General features: G+C 42.4%; 1 protein-coding gene across 1 annotated transcript; it reads right to left on the reverse strand.

Moving 5' to 3' along the window:
* Window positions 1–240: 240 nt before the first annotated feature.
* On the reverse strand, window positions 241–20,322 carry C6H4orf48 (chromosome 6 C4orf48 homolog). Its single transcript, XM_044681776.1, has 3 exons — window positions 20,193–20,322; window positions 11,127–11,215; window positions 241–548 (listed from the first exon to the last, which is right to left on the reverse strand). The coding sequence occupies exons 1-3, from the start codon at window positions 20,320–20,322 to the stop codon at window positions 483–485; spliced, it is 285 nt and encodes a 94-aa protein (XP_044537711.1). The 3' UTR covers window positions 241–482.
* Between the last annotated feature and the right edge of the window lie 7,334 nt (window positions 20,323–27,656).

Below are 27,656 nucleotides of genomic sequence, written 5' to 3' on the forward strand. Positions count from 1 at the left end.
GAGAGAGAGAGAGAGAGANAGAAAGAGAGAGAGAGAGAGAGAGAGAGAGAGAGAGAGAGAGAGAGAGAGAGAGAGAAAGAGAGACTTAAAACTAGGGAGCAGGAAGATGAAAGGGTAAAAAGTTTATTGAATTGAACTGAAGCACTCCTTGGTGCTCACAGCTTTCTGAAGCTTTTCTTGCCATTGATTCCATAGCACCTTAGTGTGGATGGGAGACAGGGCCCAGGAGAGGAGTAAGGGGTGGGAGGGACAGGAGACAACTCTTGTGTCAGGAGCCCTGCTCCCTAGGCCACAGACAGGTGTTCACAGTGCAGGGGCCACAGCTGAGGTGATGCAGGCAGAAGCGGGGGAGATGTGCTCTGGAGGGAGGGGGAGGAACAACCCCTTTCCTTCTGGGGCAGTTCAGATGCTTACATCTTGAGCCAAAGTTTCCTGCAGTTTTTTTTTTAACTGCAGGGTGGAATGGAAATGCTGAAGTTGGCCTAGGACACAGCCGGCCAGCATTCACACAGGGCTCTTCTTTCAGCCTGTAGGAGGAGTGTCTCTGTCTGCAAAAGAAGCAGAGAATCGTGAATTTTAATGCCTTTCTGTGAAATGAGGGCAAAAGAGAGGCTCTTCAGACCCATTATATATTTTTTTTTTAAATTTTTTATTTAATCTTTTTTCTTGTCTTGTGGAGTCATTGATCTCTGCTTAGTCAGTTAAACTTTTTTTTTTTTTTTTAAACCCTTACCTTCCGTCTTGGAGCCAATACAGTGTATTGGCTCCAAGGCAGAAGAGTGGTAAGGGTAGGCAATGGGGGTCAAGTGACTTGCCCAGGGTCACACAGCTGGGAAGTGTCTGAGGCCAGATTTGAACCTAGGACCTCCCGTTTCTAGGCCTGACTCTCAATCCACTGAGCTACCCAGCTGCCCCCCCATTATATATTTTTTAAACTCTTACCTTCCATCTTAGAATCAATACTGAATATTGGTTCCAAGGCAGAAGAGCAGTAAGGGTAGGCAATGAGAGTTGAGTAACCTGCCCAGGATCACATAGCTGGGAAGTGTCTAAGAGCAGATTTGAACCTAGGACCTCCCCTCTCTAGGCCTGGCTCTCAATCCACTAAGCTACTCAGCTGCCCCCTCAGACCCATTATATTGTCCTCTTCACCCATGCAGAGATCCATACTTTCCAAAGGCCTCTCCTATTATCTCAAGTGAACTTCAAAACCAGACTCCTCTCTCTCTCCCCCTTGTCCCATCCCATCAGAATTTAAGACCCCTGAAGGCAGGAATCATAGAATCACAGAATGTTAGAGCCCTTAGAGATCATCTGGCCCAATCCCTTCATTTTTCAAATGAGGAAGCTGAGGTCCAAAGACAGAAGGTGACTTGTCCACAGTCATACATCCAAGTAGAAACTCCATGTCCATATACTCTATACAAAAGCCCCATGAGGTAAGAAGGTCTTCAAAAAGTAAATGAATGGCCAATTTTAGTAAACATTTATTAAGCAACTACTTTGAGGAAAAAAGATGGCAATGGCCACTGAGAATCACAATATTTAAACCAGGGGAACTGTAGAGCCTACAGTTCATGAATTTTTCAAAAATTTTATAACTTTTTATTTTAGTATAATTGGTTTCCTTTGTAATCCCATATATTTTACCTTATGCCCTCAAGAAGAGGTCTCCAGGCTTCACCAGACTGCCCAAGAGGTCTCTGACACACATAAAAAAGTGAAGAAACCTTGATTTAGATCAGTGGTTCCCAAACTTTTTTGGCCTACTGCCCCCCTTTCCAGAAAAAAATATTACTTAGCCCCCTGGCAATTAATTTTTTTTAATTTTAATAGCAATTAATAGGAAAGATAAATGCACCTGTGGCCATCACTGCCCTCCTGGATTGTTGCAGCACCCACCAGGGGGCAGTAGCACCCACTTTGGGAATCAGTGGTTTAGACCATCTGAAAACATTCTCTTAGCTGTTTAGTTCTTGAAAATGAGATCATTGTCTGCTGACTAATAAGATGACATATTACTGGAGAAAATGGATCATAACCACTTTGACATTCCTTCCATAAATGAAACCAGAAAGCAAAAAGAATGGAAGAGTGGCTCACAGGTCCTCCTTGGAGTAGCAAAGAAAGAAGGTGCAAGAGTTGGCTTGGTCATGTGTCGATAGCCCACAAGAAACGTTGCCCTTTCATGGGACACTCGGATGCCTCATACTGCAGTATTCATGATAAGTATTTGCAAAAAGACCATCCTGAAGGAAATTATAACTTGAAAGCCAAGATCTAGGGCAGAGGAGAAGGGGGTAAAGGGATCCTTTAAAGAACTGGATATACTCCTCAAATTAAATCAAGATAGAGTTGAATACTCAGTGACTTCAAAGGTAAGGTAGGAATAGGGGAGGATAATGAAAAATATACTGGAACCGTGATTCCTGAGTAAGAAAGGAGATACTTGGAAAAGTCTCTTGCCTATATATCAGGAATGTGTCTTCAAGAAAGAGTTAAGAGGCACTCAACGTGATGAGCATCAAATAACATTACAAAAAATGAAACTGTTATCTTAAAAGATGGGAAATGACTGGCTACCATTTTTGCAGCCACATCATCAATTTGTTAGATTAAAGATCAAAATCATTAAAAAATTAGAATGAAAATAAGAATGAGAAGATATCATGCACAATACAAAAAACTCCAACTTGACATATTTCAACACCTCACTGAAATGTTAATATAAAAGATGGGGAATGAATAAAAGAACATACATCAGAGCAGATTACTACCACTTACTAAGGAACTTAACCAATGCAAATCAATTGCCACAACAAAGAGACCAAAAGACTCTAGAAACCACCTTAGCCAGCAAACATTTGCCCACAAAGGAGGTTTGACAACACTGTTTAAAATGTAAGCTCACTTGTATAATTTCACAGAGAAAGATGGTAGAATATTATGAACAGTATTGCTTCACAATACACTGATAAGTAGGGAAAGAGAAAAGAGAAATTTACAGAAAATTCAGCAGTGGACATAACTAACCAGATCATCCCAAGGGTATTTGAGAATGAAGCTTGAAGGCAACAAACTGATGAAAAGTGAAAAAGATCTAAAAAGATTTCTGTAATAAACTCTTTTCCTTTTTGATAACCATAGAACTTCCAAATTTAAGTTCTTGATTTGCTGCATGTGAGATTGGAAATGGTACAAAGGAAAATAAATATGGGAAGAGCAGCTAAATTAAACCAAGTATACACAGAAAAGGTCCTCACTAGAGTGACATAATTTTGAGGATTCTATTGGACAACCTTTTTATAATAAATTTTTTATTTGTACATGCACTTATAATGTCTCTCTTCCCCAAGAATAAAAACAAAACAAAAAGTGACAATTTCATCATAAACATGCATAGTCCAGGAAAATAATTTCCCACATCAACCATGCCCCAAAACATATGTCTCCCTTTGCATTTTAAATTCATCACCCTTCTGGCAGAAGGTAAGTGGCCTATTTCATCTTCAGTCCTCTGGTCTTGTGGTTTATAATTACATTGATCAGAGTTCTAAAGCCTTTCAAGGCTGTTTTTCTCCATTATTCTCTCAGCTCTGCTCAATTTGCTCTTTTGTACTTAATAGAGGTCTTTCCAATTTCCTCCGAAACTATCCATTTTTCATAATTTCTTATAGTACAATAATATTCCATTACATGCATATACCATAATTTGTTTAGTCATTCCCCAATAAAAGGATACCCTCTTAGTTTCCAATTTTAGGCTACTATAGAAAGAGCTGCTATAAATATTTTTGTACATAGAGGTCTGTTTTCTCTCTCTTTAATCTCTTTGGGATATAACCTAGTAGCAGTATAGTTGGGTCAAAGGATATATACCATTTACTAACTTTCTGGGTATAGCTCCAAATTGCTTTCCAGAATGGCTACATCAATTCACAGATCTCTCAACAGCATACTAGTGTACCTGCCTCTTTGGTTCCTCTAACACATCACTCTCCTCTTTTGTTATCTTTCCCAATCTAAAGAGTATGAGGTAGAACCTCAGAGTTGCTTTAACTTGCATTTCTTTATTATTAGTGATTCAGAGCATTTCCCTAAAGTTGACAATAGACTGAGTTCTTCCTCTGAAAACTTCTTGCTCATATACTTTGACCATTTACCTATTGCAGAGTGGATCAGTCTTATAAACTTGAATCCATTTCTGATATATTTTGGAAAGAAAATCAATATAGAGAAACTTGCTGCCAATATTTCCACCATTTTCCCGTTTCCTGCCTAACTTTACAAAAGCTTTTTAGTTTGACATGACCAGAATTTATCCATTTTATCCTGTGTGATCCTCTCCATCACTTATTTAGTTAAGAACTCTCCTTTATCCATAGAACAGAAAAGTTATTTTTTTCCTTGCTCCTCTAATCTGTTTATCACATGACCTTTTCTATCTAGGTCAGGCACTCCTTTGGAGTTTATCTTGGCATATGGCATGATGTGTTGCTCTAGACCTAATATCTTTAGGACTACTGTACAGGTTCCCACCAGTTTTTGTTCAATAGTGAGTCCTTCTCTCACTAGCTGGAGTCTTTGGATTTATCAAACATTATGCTACCATGTTCATTCGCTTCTATATTTGTGCACTTAATTTGTTCCACTGAACAACCTCTTTATTCCTTGTTGTTGTTGTTGTTGTTCAGTTGTTTCTGACTATCCATGACCTTATTTGAGGTTTTCTTAGCAAAGAAATTGGAATGATTTGCTATTTCCTTCTCCAGTTCATTTTACAGATGAGGAAACTAAGACAAAAGGGTTTAATAAAGGACTTGCCCAACTAGTAAGTGTCTAGAGCCAGATTTGAGTTCAGGAAGATGAAACTTCATCCACTGTATCACCTGTTGCCCACTTCTATTCTTTAACCAGTATAAAATTGTTTTAATGATAACTGCTTCGTAAAACAGCTTGAGATCTGATACAGATAAACTCCCTTCCTTCCCATTTTTTCCATTATTACCATTAACTTATCTTAAGATAACTGAAAGAGGGGAGGATATCTAATCCTAAAGGGAATAAAATCACAGACATAATTGTTACCCAAAAACCTGCAAATAATCAAGAAAATATCAGTATCTACTCATCCATGCCCACCTTCCCATAGCCAGAAAATATTTCTAAAAATCATCTCACACATTGAGATCATCCTTGATAAAGATCTTAGAAGGGAAAATGTAGGCTTTCTATAAACTATTCTGCAGCAGATCATATCTTTATAGCCACATAACTTACTTAAAAGTGAAGGAGGGGGCAGCTGGGTAGCTCAGTGGAGTGAGAGTCAGGCCTAGAGACAGGAGGTCCTAGGTTCAAACCCGGCCTCAGCCACTTCCCAGCTGTGTGACCCTGGGCAGGTCACTTGAACCCCATTGCCCACCCTTACCAATCTTCCACCTATGAGACAATACACCAAAGTACAAGGGTTTAAAAAAAAGTGAAGGAATACTAAATCTCACTATACTTATTATTTGTTGACTATAATAATACATTCGATTCTACAGAGCAAAATTTGGTCTTAAAGGTTCTATTCTAACAAGATGTCTCCACTTAAATCCAACAAGACTGAGGTAAAACAGCATGAGGGCAGCTACATGGCTGTAACAAGTGAATCTGGGAAATGTATAAAACTACATTTCCCTTGATCCAACATGGTCCAACGGGTTTCCGTTTCCGACGTCTTGACGCAGGGGAGCGCTTAAATCTCGTGGGTTAGGAGGGAGTGGGCTCTCTTTTGCCAGTAAGCTCTCTTCTTTGGCGAGTAGAGGGCTTGGCTAGGAGGCAGTATGGAGGCGGCAGTTTTGAATGCTTACAAGCGCGTGGTCTAATGATTTTATCTATCAACATGGCTTTAATTAAAATACTAATTTATATTACAATAACAGCATTTATCATTTTTAATATTTACATGGCTCAGTGGATTGAGAGCCAGGACTAGAGACGGGTTCAAATCTGGCCTCAGACACTTCCTTGCTGTGTAATCCTGGGAGTCACTTAACCCTCATTGCCTAGTCTTTACCACTCTTCTGCCTCGGAACCAATATACAGTATTGACTCTAAGACAGAAGGTGAGGGTTTAAAAAAGACAGGTGTAACAACAGAAATAACTTTGATAAAGTTCTCCTCTTTCCCTACTTTCTTCTTTTCCATGTTTGTTCACTATAAAACACCCTGCTTAAGGGGAAAGTAGGAGCATGAATCATGTAACCATGTTAAAAATGAATATTAATAAATGTTTAAAATTTTTTTTAAAAAAATTTTTAAAAACACCCTGCTTGTTTCTTTTACCCAAGTGGTTCTGTGTTCTGATTTTGCATCAAATATAATTGCCCTGTTTAATGAGGCTACCTGTTAGTTTGAGAAATAAAGACAATTAAATTAAGGCAAACACCAAAAAGTTAAAAAAAGAAATAACTTTGATAACCCTCTGATTATGAATATCAAGAGAACATAAAACAGAGAGACATATACTCTCAAAAGGTATTTATTAGTGTGAAGGAAGATGTCTACCAGAGTCCATATTGAAGAGAGATCCCCTATATACTTCTGTTTATGGATTACATTGGGCTGATTTCATCCAGCCCCAGGACACTGCAAAGCCTCCTAAATGATACTCATAATCTCTCAAAGTGTTCTGTCTAACCATCCACCCAGAAAAACCAAGTGGATGAAGGATGTCTTAACCATGGTGTATCTTTGGACAGATATTCTATCAAATTAGTCCATCAGTGAATATATTGTGAATAGATTCTGTGGGCTGCTGGTCAACTGGCTCCAGAATTGAAGAAGACAGGAATAAGAAGGAGGATCTTTAGAAAACTACATAGTAATTTTAATGAAAGCCACAGTTCTCCCTGACACAAAAGTCCACATTTCTAACATCATTATTCTTCCACTGATGTAAATATGGTGATACATCACTATACCAAGTAATAACACAATCTTTGAAGAATAAAGGTGTAGCCTACCCAAAGGGCAATGAAAAAACACACTCCAGGCATAAGCAAGCCCTAATATATTGCCAGGTAAGCACTGTGCAAGAGCAGTATCATTAGGGATACTATCAGAGAACTGTAAACAAGAAAAGGAAATAGACCAGTCATGGATTATAAGCAATTAGAATCAATGGATAATCCATGTGCTCTACTCATATCCAGATAATGTCTAGATCTCTAGAGGAAGACCCCAACCCCCTGGATGGACCCCTTGTAATGAATTCATTGGATGACAAAACTGGATGGGCTATAATCTATATCATTAAAGTGGTCTCAGATCCATAAAAGCAACAAAAGAATAAATCCCATTTCTACATTGCTTTCAGGTTCAAAAATCTCTTCCTTATGATAACCTTAAGAATTGGACAATACAATTACCATTATCCTCATTTTACAAATAAGAAACCAGCCCCCAGAGAATGGAAGTGATTTGCCCAACGTCATGCAGCTAATTAGTAGCAGACAGAATTTAAATACCAGCCTCCTAGCTGTAGGTCTTGAGCTCTGCCAGCCATACCATACTGCCTTTCTATAATATAATGGCTTACATTTGATGCACCATTTTGGCAGAGTAGATAGTCCTCTAGCCTTAGGGCCAAGAAGATCTCAGTTTAAGTCCTGTCTCTGACACATGCTGGCCGTGTGACCCCAAGTAGGTCCTATACATCTTGGGGCGCCCAGCAATTCTCTAAGACTATGACTACCAGAGAATTGCTGCCTTGCATTTGGTAGAGGGAACTTCCTCAAATAGGGGAGGAGGGCGCCTTATCCCAAATTTATAGTTACCAAACCTTTTACATAGATCATGTCTAAAAAGCATTTTATAATTGTGTTCATTGTAGTTCCTGGGTTTGTTTTGGCAGGTATACTCCCAGGTATTTTATTCTATCTGTGGTTATTTTAAGTAGAGCATCTCTTTCTATCTCTTCTTACAAGATTTTGTTAGTAATGCATAAAAATGTTGATGTATGTGGAGTTTTTATATCCTACTGCTTTGCTAAAATCACTGATAGTTTCAACTAATTTTTTAGTTGAATCTTTAGGATTTTCCACATATACCACTATATCATCTGCAAACAGAGATAGTTTTATTACCTCTTTGTCCATCCGATTCCTTTGATTTCTTTTTCTTCTCTTATTGCTATTGCTAGCATTTCTAATACTATGTTAAATAATATTGGTGATGATGGGCATTCCTTGCTTCACTCCTGACTTAACTGGGAAGGCTTCTAGCTTCCTCTAGCTTCATTCCATTACAGATAATACGTGCTGATGATTTTAGGTAGATGCTTCTTGTTGTTTTAAGAAAAACTCCATTACTTATACCTATGCTTTTCAGTGTTTTTAATAGGAATGAGCATCATATTTTTTTTAACCCTTGTACTTTGGTGTATTGTCTCATAGGTGGAAGATTGGTAAGGGTGGGCAATGGGGGTCAAGTGACCTGCCCAGGGTCACACAGCTGGGAAGTGGCTGAGGCCGGGTTTGAACCTAGGACCTCCTGTCTCTAGGCCTGACTCTCACTCCACTGAGCTACCCAGCTGCCCCCTGAGCATCATATTTTGACAAAGGCTTTTTCTATATCTATTGCTATAATCACATGGTTTTTTGCTACTTTTGTTACTGATATAATCAATTATGTTGGTAATTTTCCTAATATTAAACCATCCCTGAATTCCTGGTATAAATTCTATTTGGTCACAGTGTATAATCTTTGTTATACATTGTTGAAGTCTCCTAGCTAGTATTTTACTTAGGATTTTTGCATCCATTTTCATTAATGAGATTGGTCTATAATTTTCTTTCTCTGTTTTTGTTCTTCTTGAGCAAAAACCATACTTGCTTTACAAAAGGTATTTAGTAAAACTACTTCTTTATAGCTTATTTCAAATAATGTATTTATTGGAATTAGTTGATCTTCAAATGTTTGATAGAATTTACTTAGAAATTCATCTGGTTCTGATGCTTTTTTCTTAGGAAATTCATTTATGGCTTCTTCAATTTCTTTTTCTAAAATAGGTTTATTTAATGTTTTGTATGATAATACATGTATGACCAGCACTGAATTGCTTGACAAATCCGGGAGGGAGATGGGAAGGAGAGAGACAATTTGTATCATAAAACTTTGGAAAACTTATGTGGAAATTTGTTATTACATGTAATTGGTTAAAAATAAATAAAATAAAATGGATTTATTTAGATATTCTGTTCCTTCCTCTGAGAGTCTAGGCTAGTGATGGTGAAACTTTTAGAGACTGAGTGCCCAAACCACAACTCTCACACCACAAGTGAGCCTCCCACCTTACCCAAGACAGGGGAGGGAGGAAGCACTCCCATTGGGCTGCTGGGTAGGGGGGCAGGTGATTAGAGGAATGTCTTCAGGCAGATGTGGAAAGGAGAAGGGAGTAGCCCCCTCCAGAATCTATGTGCCATAGATTTGCCAACACGGGTCTAGGCAGTTTATTTTTTGGTAAGTATTCTTCCATTTCTCTTACATTGTTAAATTATGTATATCATAAAATCATTGAATCTAAAAGCCAAAAGAACAGGATTTAAATCCAAGCTCCAACACGAACTCGCTGTTTGACCTTAGGCAAGTCATTTGTCTAAGACAGTGATGGGTAAACTTTTTAAAGAGGAGGCCAAAGGAAAGGAAATGCTCATCTGTCAGTCTGTTTCTAAGGCAACTCTTTCAAAGTTTCACTGTATTGAATCCTACTCACTGTATTCGTCAGATTGGGAATAATGTTGTGAGGCCAAGGCCAGATAGAACATTTCAGGGGACCTGCATCTGGTCTGCGGGCTGTAGTTTGCTCATCACTGGTCTAAGACATTCTTTTCTCATCTGTAAAATGAGACTAATAACACTTCCCTCCCAGAGACAGAATGAGAAAAATACTTGGTTCACCTTAAAGTGTTATAGCAATGTGAGCTCTAATGACAATTTCTCTCTCAACTCCTACAATTTGATAGCTTTAGAGACTCAGTATGGGCAGCACAGCATAACAGAAGGAGCCCTGAACTGGGAACCAGGAGAGCTGGTTTCTAATTCTAGTTTTGCCCCAAACTATGTGACCCAAGGCAAGTCATTTGCTCCATGCCCCCATCCCATTCTCTAAGATGACCATCCTTCCCACTGTTTACATATTGAAAGTGCATCGTCGTTTCCCCCACTAGAATGTGAGTATCTGGAGGGTAGACATCCTGTTTTTGTCTTTCTTCAGGTCCTCACTGCTTCTTAGCACAGTGCATGGCACTTAGCTGGCACCTAATAAATGCTTATTGACTGACTCTGTGCCTTAGTTTCCTCTTCTGTAAAACAAAAAAACTTGGATTCCATCTTAGAGGTCCTTTCTAGCTCTGATCCCTCCAAGCTCAAATGTCATATCTTCCTTTCTGTTTTTAGTGAATTCTTAACACTATTCTCCTTCAGTGTTTCCTGTGTACCTTCCCCCATCCAGAGAGACAACATGATACATAGTACAGAAGGGGTTTGGATCTACAGTTAGGAAGATGTGAGTTCAAATCCTGCCTTGGTTGTATATCTAGCTGTGAAACCCCAGGCAAGTCTCATCTCTCTCAGCCTCACTTTCCTCATCTATAAAATGGGGGTAATAGCATCTACTTTTCAGGGCTATTGTGAGGATCAAATGAGATCCCATATGTAAAGCACTGTGCAAACCTTGAAAGCCTGTAAAAGTGCTATAGTGATTAGTATTATTAAGAACAATAATAAAAAATAAAGCTCTATATATGTGTTAGTTATTAGTATTGACAACAGCAATAACAAGAATAAAAATTAAAAGCACCCTAATCATAGGATCATACATAGAGCTGGAGGAACCTTAGAGGTCATCGACCCAATCCTTTGCTTTACAGATGAAGAAACTGAGACCCAAAGAGATAGGCTGCCTTGCCTAAGATCTTCTGGGCTGCAAGTGACAGAGAGAGCATTTGAAATCAGCTCCCCTAATTCTGAATCCCAGGCCTTTTTCACTGAACCTCTCAACCTCAGCAAGGGGGAGGTAGAAAAGTACTTTTAGCACCCTCGCCCAATACAAGCCATGATTCCATTCTTCAGACACTCACCCGTGTGTCAAGGCTGTAGGCAGTCTTCTTCAAGTCCTGGAGGGCTCTCTGCATGAACTCAAAAGCATGGCAATCCACACAAGGCCGGCCTGGAAGAAACAGAGAGAGCCCCAAAATGTCAGAGTTAAGAAGAATCTCCCCACTGGAACATTGAATCTCAGCCTCATGAGGCTGACAGAGCAGAAGAGGGAGTTATCTCTCCAATGGCCCTCATGAAGAGTTAGCGACAGAGCTTTGAGGGACTTAGAACTTATGCTGTCTTGACTAAAGCATTATCCCAGAGTGTACCTACTCCACCTTTGAGTAGTGGAATGGTGAGAAAGCAGGGAACAAACATTAGTTCTGCTTGGGTTTATATCCAAGAGATAAGGGTGAGGGAGAGTCCAACAAAATGCCAAAGGACCTCAGACATCGTCTAGTTCAAATCCTCCCTGAGCAAGGATGCAGCAGCACCCCTAATAAGAAGGAGCACAAGGTTGCAGACTTAGAGCTGGAAGAGTCCTTAGTCATCCAAACACAACTTGAAGACCTCCATTAATGGGAGGCTCACCGCCTCATGAGACAATCTCTTCCAATTCTGAATAGCTTCAACAGATGGGAATATTTTTCTTATAACAACCTAAAATCTACCTCCCTGTAATTTATTATTGTTGTTCCTAGTTCTTCCCATTGGGGCCAAGCAGAATATCCAGTATGAGGTGGAGACTTTCAAATGAGAGGATCTGGGTTCAAATCTTGCCTCATCTACTTATTCTCTGTATGTCCTTGAACAAGGTCAGTTTTCCAGTGTTCAGCACAGTATCTGACACATAGTAGGCCCATAATAAATGTTTACTGACTGACCAATCTTTTAATTCTTGATTAGTCATATGTAAAATGAGAGGATTAGACTAAATGACCTCTAAAGTCCCATCCAGCTCTGAATCTATGAAACTAAAACTGAGTCTCAGAGAAGTTAACTTACTTGCCTAAGGTCTCTCAGGTAGTATCACAGATAGAATTTAAATCCAGTTCCTGTGATTCTAAACCCAGTGATATTTCGACTGTGTCTTGTTAAAGAGATTTTCTTAATCTCTCCCTCTTTGTCTCTTTAAGAGGCATGAGCACAGGATTTCCAAGTAGAGCAGAATTGACAGGGGCCAGTGAGCCAGTGCTAAAGATTCCTTTACCAAGGAGACAAGGGGAGAGATAAGGAAGGAATCAGTTAGCAGTTAGATCATTTGCCTCTAGACCTCTTGAGAGCAGGAGGTCTGTCTCTGTCTCTGCTACTGGTAGTGTTGGGGTCTTTTGCCTTTGGATCTTGAGAGAGGAGGAGATCTGTCTCTGAGGCAAGGAGCTACTAGCAGTTACTACTGACAGTTGGAGGATAAAACCCTATTTAAAGAAGTCGTGGGTGGTGGCTGTTGATTTATTAGTGTAAGATAGGTAGTTAGTGAATCAAATTTTGATAGTGTAGATTAGATAGGCCTGGTCTAGCCAGGCAAGAAGAACCTGTCCTCAGAAGACAGAAGCAGGGTCTTGGAAATTTTCTATTTTCTATCTGTACTTCTCAAATTAAACTAAGTGTTTTATTGAACTGCTCTCCTCACTTTTGTCAAATACCTACTATTTAACCCTTACAATCTTTTGGCCTCTCCAAAAGGGGGTATAAAAGTACTTTTCAAATCCTCACATATCATAAACCATGATTTTTTTTTAAGCCCTTACCTTCTGTTTTAGAATCAATACTGTAGGGTGAGGGGGGAAGAATCAATACTGTGTACTGGTTCCAAGGCAGAAGATCAGTAAAGGCAAGGCAATGGGGGTTAAGTGACTTGCCCAGGATCACACAGCTAAGATGTATCTGAGGCCACATAATTTCATTCTCGACTCTACTAAGTCCTCTTCTCTATAATGGCTATTTCAACTACTTAAAGACATCTCTTCCTGAGGTCTGACCTCATCATTCCTCCAGACCCACTCCAGTTTGTCAATATGCTTCCTAAAATGGGTCCCCAAGCCAACTTTATACTATCTGTCATTCAGTTGTTTTAGTCTAACTCTTCATGACCCCATTTGGGATCTTTTTGGCAAAGATACTAGAGTGGTTTGCCATTTTCTACTCCAAATCATTTTACAGATGAGGAAACTGAGACCAACAGGCTAAATGACTTCCCCAGGATCACACAGCAAATAAGTATCTGAGACCAGATTTGAACCAAAATCTTCTTGACTCCAGACCTAATGCTATAACCACTGAGTCACCTAGCTACCTTTATACTATCTAGGCATCTGTCTTCTTTGTGATCTTTCTTATTTAAAAAAAAAAGCATTTGAGGAGATTCAAGTCTCCAAAGTATGTGTGCTTTATGTGTAAAATATGTTTGAGACAGTGTACGCAAGTGAGTAGTGAAAAAGAATGGCAAGTTGGTGGGGGAGCAAGGAAGAGGAGTCATCTGCATATATGAAAGAAAACCACGAAATGTCAGAGCTGGAAGGAACCTTGGTCTAAAGAATATCAGAGCTAGAGGGAAGCTGAAAACACTGAATGAAATCTAGGAAGGGCCTCAGAGCACAGGATATAAAGAATTGTCACAGACCTTAGAACATAGGGCATTGAATGCCAGAGATAAAAGGAACCTCAAAACAGGTAATATCAGAGTTGGAAGGGACCTGAGAACCCAAAATACTACAGCTGGGTGCAATCTCATTTTAAAGAAGGGGAAACTGGGAGGGACAATGGCCTGTTGAGTTTGGGAAACAGCCAGTCTGGCTAGAAAATGGCGTGGGAAGCTGAGTACATGAAATCAGAATAGAAAGCTTTCTTCGATCCAGACTGTTGACCTTAAATGACAGGCCAAGGAGTCTGTACTTTATCCTCAGAGCAATGAAGAGCTCTTGAAAGGTTTTGAGCAGGGAAGGGACAGAGTCAGACCTGCACTCAAGGAAGGTTATTTTGACAGTTCATGAAGGATGGACTGGTGAGGAAAGAGGCTAGAAAAAGGATTCAGAGAGATTTCAAAGGGTCCATGAAGTCGGATGAGAAAAAAAGTAACATCATTATTTTCATTTCATCTCTAAATGAAGTTTAGCACTCCCTTCAATTATTGAAAAACATGATTCAGAAAAGGAATCTATAGGCTTCATCAGACTGTCAAAGGGTAGATGACACCAAAAAGGTTAAAAAACCCTAGATTCGAGGCAGGGAGCCTGGTTCAGAGACTTTTATAATACTTCAGGAAAAAGATGCTGAGGGTCTGGACCAGATTGATGACCTTCTAAGGAGAGACAGAGAAATGGAATTGAGATTCATGGGATCTAGAACTGAAAGGACCCTCGAAGGTCATCTAGTCCAATAGTCATTCACAGATAAGAAAATTGGAGGGCCAAGAAGGACACTTTACTTGTCCCAGATCACATAGCTAAATACATATCTGAAGCAGGATTTGAACAGAAATCCTCTAACTTCAGAGTCAATGCTCTTCCCACTGTACCACACTGGCCACACAATATCCTCAGGTTGCATGTTGCAGATAAAATGAACAATACTGACAGAGTGATTGATCAGAGGAATAAGAGAGAGAGAAGAGCCAAAGATGGCTCCAAGGTTTAGAATCTGTTTGATTAGGAGGCCTGGTATCAACAGAATTAAGGAAGTTGGGAAAGGGGATGAGTTGAAGTGGAGAAGATGAGTTCTATTTTGGACAGTGAATTTGAAGTTTGAGCAATGCATTCAGGTATAAATTCCAACAGGCAATTGGCAATGTGGGGCAAGAGTTCAGGATTGAGATTGGAGATATATATATAAACTTGGGATTTATCAGCATAAAGGTGCTAACTAAGTCCATGGGAATTCATGACATCAATAAGAAAGAGAGCATAGAGGGAGAATGGAAATGGGGTGATGATAAAACTTTGGAGGGCTATGTTTCAAGATCTGAAGATGATGAACAAACATGGGTGACTGAGATGGACTAGGGATGGACCACCAACCACCAGGAGTACAGTGTCACTGAGGCCACGGGAAGAAAGGATATGCAGGAGAAAGAAGTCACGAGGACCCTCAACATCATTAACACCTTCAGTTTAAAGGGTAACTTCTGTATACAGTCTTATACTGGGTGTCACAAGGGAGAACAAGTCTTGAACCCTGTTCTCTAAGAGGATGTTGCTTTTCAGTCATGTCTGACTCTATGTGGCCTCATGAAGGGTTTTCTTGATAAAATATTGGAGTGGTTTTCCATTTCCTTCTCCAGCTCATTTACAGATGAGGAACTGAGGCAAACAAGATTAAGTGACTTGTCCAGGGTCGCACAGCTAGTAAGTATCTGAGGCAGGATTTGGACTCAGGAAGGTGAATCTTCTTGATTCCCAGGATCTGGCACTCTATCCACTGCACCATCTAGTTGCCCCTCTTTAAATAGCAGTTCTGCAGGCAGTAGGCATCACTATTATCCTAATGGTATCAGCCATCACCTTCATCTTACAGATGAGAACACTGAGGCCCAAGGAAAAGATAACACACCTTTTGAATCATCAGTGATGCTGTAAATAAAAATCCCAGTAACCTCATTTGTGGCTGTTAAGGATGAGGGCTTGGCATAGCTCATTTGCAGATGAAAAAGGCCAAGAAAAGAGTTGAGCTACTAGCAGGGACAATGAACTCACTCCTAGGAAATCAATCACCTCTCTACCTTTTCCTTGCCCACAGGAACTAGTTTGAAGAATTGGGAACCCCTGAACCCCAAATGTGATTGTGAATTTGTGATTCCCAAACAAATGGCCATTGCTTCCTTATGGTAAGACTAGGGATAAGTTATGCTTCCCAACTGTTGGTGGTCAGGTGATGGACTTCAAATGCAAAATGGCACTTACGTTTTCAGACCTAACCAGTATAACACAAATTTGTCTTGAATGAGGATGCTTATTCACGACATGAAGGACTTTTGCTGGGAGGAAGAAAAAGTAAGGGTGGTAGGAATGATGTATAAATAAAAAAAGAAACAGAGCTCCCATTAAACATTTTAAGAGACACAGAAGAGAGCAGAAGGGAATTCTTCAAAAGAAAGAGATACTGGGGCACCTAGGTGGCTCAGTGGACAGAGTCAGACCTGAACTTGGGAAGACTTGGGTTCAAATCTGACCTCAGACACTTCCTAGCTGTGTGACCCTAAGCAAGCCATTTAACCCCAACTGCCCACCCCTTCCTACTCTTATGCCTTGGAATTAATACTTATAATGATTCTAAGAAGATAAGGTTGTTTTGTTTTGTTTTGTTTTTTAAGAAAAATATACAGATAATCAGGGACATATTGGCACTATCATATGAAATTTAATATATATCTTTAGAAGAAAGTCGTGCATAATAGATGCATGGTTTCATATACAACTGTCTCCTTTTTGCCTTGTTTGAATATGGAAATATTCATTTTTGTTGATGATTGTCAAGTTCATGGCAATAATTATAAATTTATTTTTCCAAGAAATGTACCAAACATTGAATAGTCATCATGAATCAGGCTTAATTCTCTCCCAAAAATGATCCAGTTATCACAAGGTACCTAGAAAGAAGCTGCATAAAGACAGCCCTCAGAGTCCTAAATGCCAGAGTCATTAGTTGCCTTGGACATATATGTTCCCTAAGTGTGTACCTCTCTACTCTATGCATGAGGTTACTCTTCCAACCCAAGCTGGGTATATTTGTGAGACAAGTACACCCTTAAAGAAGAAATGTTTTGAAGTAACTATTTTTATGCCATTTCAATAAATGCCTTTGCTTTGAGCTAACCTTGTCTACTGACTGACTATTAAAGGCAAACCCACTGGAAGGGGCTCCAAAGTTATAGCTTTAGAAGTGCAGAGCCACAGAGTACAAGCAATAGGAGCTGCCCTCTGTAAATATTTTTGCAAGAAGTCAAATTGCTTGGGAGCAATTTACCAAATTAAGGGGTAGCCCCAGAAGGGATTCTATATCATTCTTCATTAAAGGCCTACAGAATGGGTCTACAAGCTTTCTTATCTTTAAAATGGATGATTTGAACTAGATGATCTCTATGATCTCTATGACCTAAACCACAGAACATAAGAATCACAGAAACTTCTCCCTGACCAAGAATTCCGTTTCCCAGCCAGCTTTATCTGAAGACTCTGGTGAGAAAAAGCCCACTCACTGCTTTCTGAAGTAACCCATTTCACCAGATGCTAACTTATCTTTTCTTTTATGTGCTTCTTTGCATGTTCTACCCCTTCACTGTTCTTAGTCTTACTCTCTGGAACTAAGCAGAACAAGTCTAATCCATCTTCTCCATGAGAACCCTTCAAATCTTTACTATCACAATCCTGCCAAGTGTACACACACACACACACACACACACGTGCGCATGCACACACACACAGTAAATAGGAGGTAATTGGGGACAGGAGGGAAGAGGAAGCATTACCTCCTATTTACTGTGTGTATGTGTGTGTGCACGCGCACGTGTGTGTGTGTGTGTGTGTGTGTGTGTGTGTGTGTGTGTACACTTGGCAGGAGAACAGAAAGGGCCTCATGTCAGTGGCTGAACTTTAGCTCAACTCTGAAGGACCAAGGATTCCAGGAGGCAGAGGGGGGAAAGGAGTGCATTCTAGGTACGGCCATCAGCAAATGCAAGGGCTCCAAGACTGCCACGGTGCGAGTGGAGTAACGTATAATAAAAGGCAAAGGCTCTAAACGCCATAGGACTTTATATTTGATCCTGGACATAATAGGGAGTCACTGGGCATTACAGAGTAGGTGAGTAGCATGGCCGGTCTGGTACTTTAGGAAAATCGCTTTGGCCACTCAGATTTTCTAACTAGGTAGAAATAGCCAGAGCTTTGGCTCCACTGACAGAGACTTCAAATGCCCAGGTTCACCACTGTGAGACATCAGAGGTGGTTCACAGAATAATAGACCAGATGCTGGAAGGATTCTCAGAGCCCAGCTGGTCCAACCTCCTCATTTTAGAGATGAGACTGCTAAAGCCTAGGGAAATAAAGTGACTTGCTCAATGTCACCCTGTTGTTAATTGGTCAGAGGCAGGATTTGAATCCAGATTCTGGAACCCTGGCATTCAAGGTCCTCCCAAATGTGGATCCAAATTGCCTTTCCAGATTTTTTTTTTCCCCTTTACTTCCCAGAACACTCACACATTCATGGATCCATACAAATATTGAGGTAAAGGCCAGCTAAGTGGCTTAGTGGCTAGAGAACCAGGTCTGGAGATAGGAGGTCCGGGTTCAAAAGTGGCCTCTGACACTCCCTAGCTGTGTGATCCTGGGCAAATCACTTAATCCCAATCACCTAGACCTTATTGCTCTTCTGTCTAGGAATCAATACTAAGTATCAAAAAAATCAAGGTGGGCAATTCATAACTGTTTCTCTCCTTCTATCAAAAAAGAAAAAAAAATCCCAAACCCAACATGCCTTGCATGTTTCACCCTTTGTTCCACTTCTACACTTTGTTTAAGCTTTTTCCCTTCTGGAATGCATCCCCTTTCTTCCCCACCACGACCAATCCTATCCAGCTTCAAGCATGATATAGTAGCAAGACCAAAGAATTGAGAGGTCAATGGTCCAGATTTGAATCCGGAGCTCTGTCATTCACCTTGCTGTGGAGGTAAAAAAAAAAGAAACCTTGGACCGGGACACATGGGACCTGGGTTTGTCCCCAGGGCAGATCCTCTCCCCTCCCCAAGCCCCATTTTCCCCAATTGCCCCTCCTACCTCACAAGGTTGAATTTAAAGTGTGGGGAAGGGAGCTATTGTCAAATAAAGCTGGGAAGGCAGGCTGAAGCCAGACTGTGGAGGTCCTTAAATACCAAGATGCTGAGTTTATATAAGGGGAAAGGCCAATTGATAAAAAGAGAATTGGTCTAGATGAGCGGTTCGGGTGATCACTATAACCCAATGTAATCGCCATCTTTTGTAATTCTGTGTTTTATTTTAGGTATTTAAAATCTTAAAAGCCGAGGAGTCCATAGTCTTCACGAGACTGCCAGAGCAGTCCAAGACACAGAAAGCCCAGGACTAGACGGATCTCTGATTCCTCACAGCTCTGACATCATCCTGTAACCTTGGAGCTCTGGCTCTGGATAGGTCCAAAGCCTCCACCCAGTGAGGTACCCAAGGGCAGCCGCGGAGTAGCTGCAGGGAACTTCGCTCTCTACCCACTCCAACCCACCCCCATATCAGACCAAAATGATGCCCAACAACACCCCAACCGAGGTCGCGAGAAGGTTTCTTGGGCGGGGACGGGGTACGCCTTTCACCCTTCTCCCTGCCCGATAGGGGGCGCCCCGAGCCTAGGGAGGGGAAAGACGAGTTCCGTGTGCTGGGCAAGGACGCTGGATACGTGGATGGAGTGGCTCGTGCGCCGCGGGGCGGGGCGCCACGGAGCCGCAAGGCGTGGGGAGGGAGGGAGGTGATGGGGCGGGTCGTGGGGAGGGAGGCTGCTGGCGCGGTTAGGAGAACCGAGAAGGGCACGCCGAGTTGGCCGAGGCCAAGAATCCCGGCCCACGCAGGGTGGGGCGGGAAGCCCTTGCAATCGGGGCCAAGGACAGGTAGGCGCCGGGCTGCGCCGGGCGCAGTGGGCGCGGGGAGGGACATGCTGCCCGAAGCTGGCCGGGTTGTTCTGGGCTCTCTAAGAAAAGGAAGGGAGGATTTCCTGGACGTAGAGAGGGTAATTCTAAACTAGGCTGAGCGCACCTGCCCCGAAGAAGGAAGCTCAGGGGAGGGGCTCGTTTACGGACAGGCCGCGGGGATGGATGCGCCGAACCAGACAGGTCTGGGCGCACCAGGGGCTGGACTGACTACAACGACCCCAGGGAGGTAGGTGCCTGGCCATACCTGGCTGGGCGCACAGTAGAGAGGGACAAAGATGGACCCACTGACCTCGGGAGGCAGGCGCCGAGCAAGGCGCACGGGGTAAGGAAGCTCCAGTGGGGCAGAAATGGGTCCCCTGGACCGAGGATGGACGCGCCAAGCAAGGCGCACAGGGGAGGTGAAAGGGACGATGGGCAGAGATGAACCCACTGGCCAGGGGAGGGAGGGGGCAGGAGAGCACCTACTTTCAGCCGGGATGACACTTCCTGATGCGGGCTCGGCCATCAGAAGCCCGGGTGCGGCCACCAGCAGCAGTAGCAGCAACAGCAGGAACAGCGTCGGAACCGGGGTCCCGGTGGCGGGCCGAGCGGCCATAGCGAATGTCTGGCCTGCAGCTTGGGCGCTAGGCTGCGCGGCCCAACGACCCGAAGAAAGGATCCGAGAGAGATGGAGGGGCTGCGAATGGGCTGTGGCTGCCTTCCTTGCAGATGCGGCTAAGCTCCGAGTGCGACAATGCCCGCGCAGCCTCGCCCTTCCAGCACCTTTGTTTGGGGACCCCCAGCTCGGGGCGGAATCCCTCCAGCCCGCACAGAGCATGCGTCCCCGGGTCTCCCCCACCCCACCCCGTTAGGGTCATTGCCAAGGAGATTCACTATAGCAACATCCCAACTGGGGGGGGGCGGGGGGCGCCTCTGTGAAGAAAGGAGATTTAAAGGGACTGTAGCTCAAAACGTCATAACTGGAAGGCCCCTGAGCTTTGAACTGAGAATGTTCTGTGAACACCATCCAATACCATCTTTTCATTTTACAGATGAGAAAACTAAGGACCAGAGAGAAAAGGGGTTTCCAATGCAAAGCCCCAACAACCCATCACTTCCCTCATAATAGGATAATACCACCCTGCTTCCTAGATAGAAGGCTGTGGGAGGCTATGACCCAGTCACTGAACACCTTTAGATGATTTAGCAGGGAAGAAAAGAGACAGGCTATTAGAATTGTGCTCCAGGTTAGGCATAAGGGGTGCAAGGGTGATGAGAGACCCAGGAAAAAAGGAAATGACAGTTCCAAAGCCATTTCCTTCACCTGGAGTGTAGAAATGGGAGAGAGAATCACAAACCATGAACTTTCAGGGCTGGGAAAGACCTTAGAAACACCTAACCCAGGATAAACAGTCCCTTTCCGGTAAAGATGTAACCGCCATTCTGAAGAGGGAAGTTACTCAAGGTTTTCATAGCAAGTCTAGTGGCCAAGCTGGGACTTGGATCTCTCCCAGTTCCTGCCTCTCAATCAAGGGCTGGTTAGTTTGTACATCCAAGGAGGGCAGGACTGCTGTTTCTGCCAGTACTGAAGGGAAAAGGGGGGAGGGCCAGTTGGGGAACTGCAGAGCTATACAGTGCCAGAATCAGAAAGGACATTAGAACATAGAATGTCAGAACCGAGTAGGCCCCCCCCTTATTTTTCAGATAAAGAAACTTAAGCCCAAATGGGGTGTGACCTGTTCATCATCTCACAGGCAGCTACTAGAATGGGGAAAGTCCAGGGCTCTTGACTCCTCACTAAATGATGACCAAATGAGAAGCATATGGGGAAAGAAGGGGTCTCCCCACCAACAGGAGCAAAGTTTGACTCTGAGGTGGGCTTTACCACTGGAAAAAAAATCCTGATCCCAAGGTCAGAAGAGCTGGGCCCCTGCCTTTTACAGACTGTGCTCAATTTCCTCACCTATAAAACCAAAGAATTAGGGGCAGCTAGATAGCTCAGTAAATAAAGAACCAGGCCTAGATGAGAGGTCCTGGGTCCAAATATGGCCTCAGATGTGACCCTGGGCAAGTCACTTAACCTCAGATTGCCTAGCTCTTACCACTCATCTGCCTTAGAATTGATGCTTAGTACTGATTCTAAGACAGGAGGTAAGGGTTATTTTAAAAAATTAAAATCAAATCAAAGAGTTAGACTAGATGACTAGTTCTACAGTGACTTAAAGCCCCAAGTGTCTGCTTTTAACCCTAGACTTGGGTAGGGAGGATCTAGTTATCTATCTGTGCCTTAACAGAATGCCCATTTCAGGGATTTCTCAACCTGGAAGATCGGGAGGTCAGAAAGAACAATTTAAAATAATTGTAAGGATGGAAAGTGGGATGTGATTGATGGGCAAGGGCTAATGGTAGAAAGAGCCCTGGAGAGGGCTTGGTGTTAAATCCCAGCTCTGCTACTTACCTATGTGAGCTTGGGAAAATAACTTCTTTGGAGCCCAGCTTCTTCATCAATAAAATGGAAGAGTTAGAAGGAACGAGATTCCTTCCCAACTCTAAAATCCAGATCTTATGCTTGAAGGAACAGAAAAAACTCAAGGAACTGGAACTTCATTTATTCAGAATGTGGAATAATTTAGACTGAGTTTCTGCTAAAATTTCATTTTTTTATCATACAGGAAGCATCTGTGAGCAACTTACACTTTTTCAAATTAGACATTTCAGAATCACCCGTTTGTGTGCAATTTAATTTCAGGTGGTTCTTATGGGCTCATTAAGGTATCTCACATTAGACACAAAAGTAGGCATTTCTAGCCTAGTTTGAGATGCCAGGTATCTAAGTAATCAAACTTCTCTAATAGGGGACCTTTCATTCTTTCAGGAAATGTTTAACAAGTGCCTGACCCAGGCAGTCATGCACATAATAGGGAGATGGAAGATCATTGCCTGGGCTTCTATGTCCCAAGCATTGTCCAGGGTGCAAAATTTTATTAGTGATAGTTAGCATTTATTGCATTTATAGGATATTGTTAATGCCTTACATGCATTAACTCATTTGATCCTTAGAACAATTCTGTGAGGAAAGTGCTATTGTAACTCCCCTTTTACAGGAGAGGAAACTGAGGCAGAGAGTGATTAAGAGACTTGGCCAGGGGTCACACTGCTAGATAAATAATTTCTTACTCCAGTACCTAACTTTTCCAGCCTCATATTATCCCCCATAGAACTAGATCACTTACCATCCCCTGTACTTCCTACACACACTTTCCTACCCTTGTGATTTTGCTGCTCGTGATGTCCCTTAAGCCTAGAAGGCAGTCCCCTTGCCCTTGCTTCCCTTGAACCTATCCATCCTTTAAAGTCCAATTCTAGGGCTACCAGGAAAAAGCAACTTGACATGGTAGAGTGATGGACCTGCAATCAAGAAGACTAGGGTTTGAATCCTACCTCCTACTCCAAGCCTAAAAGACTTGCCAGCCTTGATAAGGAATCTCTGCCCTGTGGGACTCATGAGAAACCCTAATCCTACCTGTGTGACCTCAGGTAGGTAACTGAGCCTCCCTGTGTCCCTGAGTCTTCATCTCTGAAATGAAGATGTTGGAAGAGATGACCTCTGAGTCTCCTATTTCTAAGACTGAGTTTAGCAGCAGAACTAAGATATATTGATAACTAAAACACAGTCATGCAAAAGTGCATTAGAGAGATAAAGGTAAAAACAAAAGTAGGTGACGATGTTGGAGGAAGGGTAGCAAGTGTCCCGGGCCAGCTTTCTGAGGGATAATAATAAAAGCTAACATTTATATAGCACTCTGAGGATTATAAAGTGCCTTACCTATATTTTCTTATTTGATTCTCATAACATATGAGGTAAGTGTTTTATTATCCTCGTTTTGCAAATGAGGAAACGGAAGCAGCGAGTATGATTTGCCTGGAGTCAGTCTAATAGGGCTGGGGTAGGATTCAAACCCAAGCCTTCATGTCAAGTTGCCTTTTTCTGGTAGCCCTGGAATTGGGCTTTAAAGAGTAGGTAGGTTCAAGGGAAGCAAGGGAATTGCTTTATAAGTTTGAGGGACATCATGAGCAACAAAATCACCAGGGCAGAAAGTGGGGGACGGGGTGGGGGAGAGGGGGAAATACAGAGGATGGTAAGTGAGCTAGTTCTAAGGGAGATGATATGAGAGAAAAAGAAGACTGGCCTTGGAGGTGGGAGACCTTGATGGGAGCCCCAACTTGAATCCCATTGTGATATTGGACAAATCACTTTATTGCCCCTCTCCAAGCCTCAGTTTCCCCATCTGGAAAATGGATATAGTACTATATTTTGTGCCATCTATCCAATAGGATTATTGTAAGAAAAGTGCTTTGTAAATCTTTGATATGAAGGATGTGAATCAACTAGTGAAGCTTAATGTCATTTCTGATGGAGATAACCAAGAAAATTAGATTTTGTTGGTACTTTAACAAAGAATCCTATTTTTTGTAACCAAAGTATAATTATTTGCCTAATCTCTAAATTTTGTAAGTTATACAATTTAGAGGACAATATAAAGAAATAGGAATCCCCTGGTATAGTGCGGTGCCCATCCTACAAGTCACTCCTTTTCCTTCACTCTCTAGGACTACCCTGTTTGACTTCTACATACTTACCAGGCAGTGTGATACAATAGAAGGAGTGTTAGACCTGGGTTCCAATCTTTACATGTAATTTGCCAGTGGTGCAATTATGAACAGGTTACTTAATCTCTGTAAGTGGCAATTTCCTAGTCTCTATCAAGTGGCAATCACTTTTAAGATGGTGGCAAAGCTCAAATAACAGATGTCAAGCATTTTACAGGCCTCAAAAGCCAGCAGCTATTACTAAAGCTTTATGTAAATGTGACATTATTAGAGAAGGAATTCTAGCTCTGCCACTCTCTAACATCCTAACTGGGAAAAGTAACTTCCTATTTCTTTAATCATATAAGATTACATCTGGAAAGCACTTTCCAAACCTTAAAGTAGCTGTATAAATGCTATTTATTAGTATTATTATTATTTGCCTCAGTTTCCTCATCTGTGAAATGGGGATAAAATCATCCTATCAACCTCAAAGGCTACTATGCTGCAGGAAAGGATTCATGACATTTAAAGGGCTGCAGAAATACCTTTCATAATTAAGGTAGCTTCTCTCTGTGAAGACAGCTGAGGGAAGAGTATTCTATTCAGTATTCAATATAAGGCCTTGCTCACACACAGTAAATGTTGGTTGTATTAAATTGATTAACTCTCCCTCCTTACTCTCACCTGGGAAGTCACCTCAGGCCTTTATCTCTTCTTGCAGGCACCATCACAAATGAATTTTTTTTAATAACCTTTACCATCTATCTTAGAATTGATACTAAGTGGTAAGGGCTAGACAATTGAGGTCAAGTGACTTGCCCAGGGTCACACAGGTAGGAAGTATGTGAGGCCAGATTTTAACCCCAGCCTCCCATCTCCAGGCCTGGCTCTCTTCCACTGAACTGCCTAGCTGCCCCTACCATAAGCAGTTTCTTAATGGGAATCTTTGTTTCCAGTTTCTCCCCATCTGATTCATCCTCCCAACTGCCTATCCCTGGGTCCTCAATCGAATTTTCCTGCTGAAAAATCTTCAGTGACTTCCTTTTGCCTCTAGGATAAAACTAAATCTCTTTCATCTGTTATGGAAGGCCAGCTCCCCTCTGGTGCCCCACTATTTCTCCAGCCAGGTTTCTTTCATATGCTTCCCCTGTACATACAATTTTCCAACCAAGAAACTTTAGCCTTGAAAGTATTTTCTCTTTACTTTGCCCTCGTATCATTTTTGTGCCCATATTGTACTCTCCCATGTTAGACTGGAAGCTCCCTGAGGGCAGTTTTTCAGTTTTAGATGCCCTGTATAGAATATAGAACCTAGTAGGTACTTCATATATGGCCAATGGAATTAAAACTGGGATATTTGGCTACCATTAAAAGAGAAAAAGGGCAGCAGGGGAAACATCTGAAAACTGTTTTCAACCATTCGAATCTTAACATAAAGGAGTTTATAAACATTTTCAAGTCTGACCCATCCCTGAAGGCAATTTCCTAAAGGGAAGAGGGGTTGGACCTGGGACCATATTGGCACCTGGGGGGAAGGGCAGAGATGCCCACGGAGAGGCTCTGAACTTCCTATGCCCAGACCCCATCCCAACCTCTGTCTACACACACACACACACACACTCTCTCTCTCTCTCTCTCTCTCTCTCTCTCTCTCTCTCTCTCTCTCTCTCTCTCTCTCTCACACACTGAAACTGCCTGCTTTCTATAGTGATGAACCTCCCATCACTACAGATGCACAGCATTCAAACAAACCGAATGATCCTTCATTGGGGTTGTGGTAGAGGGGATTCCTTCATGTACCTGTTGGGTGTTTGGACTGGATCCTGGGGATTCTCCAACAACTACATGCAAACACACATTTCCACATATCTACACATTTTTTTGTATTTGGTTTACATGCATTGGACACACACACACACACACACACACACACACACACACACACACACCATCTGCTCATGAGAAATCATCCCTGATTAGTCTAAACAATGGATTGGAAAGGTTGATGCTCCCAAAGGTGGGAGATAACTAGATGGAATTTAGCTTCAAAAATTCCATAGTATGAGCCAGACCCTACCAAAGACCCCACTCCGTGTTCCTCTCACCCCAAGCCCTAGAATCCTGCCTTCCTTTATTCCATCACTGCCCTATTCCCCAATTTTTGCATCCATGAGGGCAGAGATTAGGTCTGCTCTAACTTAATGTATATCCTAACAGCACCGAACAGAGTTCTGCCCATAGTGGCTGCTGAATGAATACTGGCAGTCGTGCTTTTCTTTCCACTCCCCACACCCAATCTGTCCCTCCCCCACCCCCAGTGGCACCTAAACTAGGCTTGTCAGTAAGTAGGTCGTGGGAGAAACTCCAGGATTGTAGATATCAACAATCAGGCTCTTAAGAGGCAAGTTTGGGCACCACTGAGATGCTCAACCCCTACACATCTTCCAGGCCATCTTGGGTGTGAGTCAGCAGAGGTGGTCTAGCCTGGGCTCACTACTCGGCTTGGGTCAGCACAGGTCAGCTCAGGTCCAGCCAGAATTCCTCCCAAAGGGCAGCCAGGTGTCACTTCTTCCGCTTGAAGCAGCATTTCTGTCTGGAAAGAGGGAAAGGAATACATAAGAATGCCAGCAGGGAGCCAATCTCCTCCATCCAGAAGCTTCCCTGGTGTCTTCCTTGCATGCTTACTCTCCCCTTAACATCCTGCTCCTTTCTTTTCTCTCAGCCTTCTGTCCTTCCTGTTTCTTCCTTTCTTTTAGCAAATGAATCATCAGCATTTAATCAACAAATGAATCACCCAGCAGAGCACACTGGGCCAGACACAGGCAAAAGAAGGACGTAGGGTCCAAGATTTAGACCCAGAAGGGACTTGAAAGGTCAGCTAGTTCAACCCCTCCATATCACACCTAAGGAAGCAGGCATCAGAGTAGGATGGAAAGAGTAAGGACAGGGTCTGAGTTCAAATCTCATCTCTGCCACCTACTGCTGGTGACCTTAAGCAAAACAGTTAACATTCTGAGCCTCAGCTTTCTCCTCTACAAAATGAAGGTCCCTTCCAGGTGTGTAAGTCCTTGCCTAGAGAGAGGAAGAGAAGGGGCTTAACTGAGGTCAGAAAGGTAGCAGGGAGAGTCAGGTCCCATGACTCACTGTCCACTACAACACCTCTGTTGCCTCTTACAGACCTGTTTCTGCCCTTGAGAAGTCTAGGATCCTCTCTCTCTCTCTCTCTCTCTCTCCACCTCCCTCTCTCACTCCTCTCTCTCTCACTCCCTCTCTCTCTCTTTGTCCTTCTCCTCCTCCCCTTCCCCTCCCCCCTCCCCCATCACTCTCTCTCCCTCTCCCTCCCCCAAACCCCTCCCC

This window comes from Gracilinanus agilis, chromosome 6, assembly GCF_016433145.1.
Source record: "Gracilinanus agilis isolate LMUSP501 chromosome 6, AgileGrace, whole genome shotgun sequence".
Taxonomy (NCBI): Eukaryota; Metazoa; Chordata; class Mammalia; order Didelphimorphia; family Didelphidae; genus Gracilinanus; species Gracilinanus agilis.

Excerpts from the sequence above, each read along its gene's own strand:
- C6H4orf48 (XM_044681776.1), bottom strand. The coding sequence starts at position 20,322 with ATGGCCGCTCGGCCCGCCACCGGGACCCCGGTTCCGACGCTGTTCCTG. Across the intron at positions 11,216-20,192 it reads AAGTGTCATCCCGGCTGAAA|GCCGGCCTTGTGTGGATTGC; the intron begins GTAGGTGCTCTC and ends TGTTTCTTCCAG. Across the intron at positions 549-11,126 it reads CCTACAGCCTTGACACACGG|ACAGAGACACTCCTCCTACA; the intron begins GTGAGTGTCTGA and ends CTTCTTTTGCAG.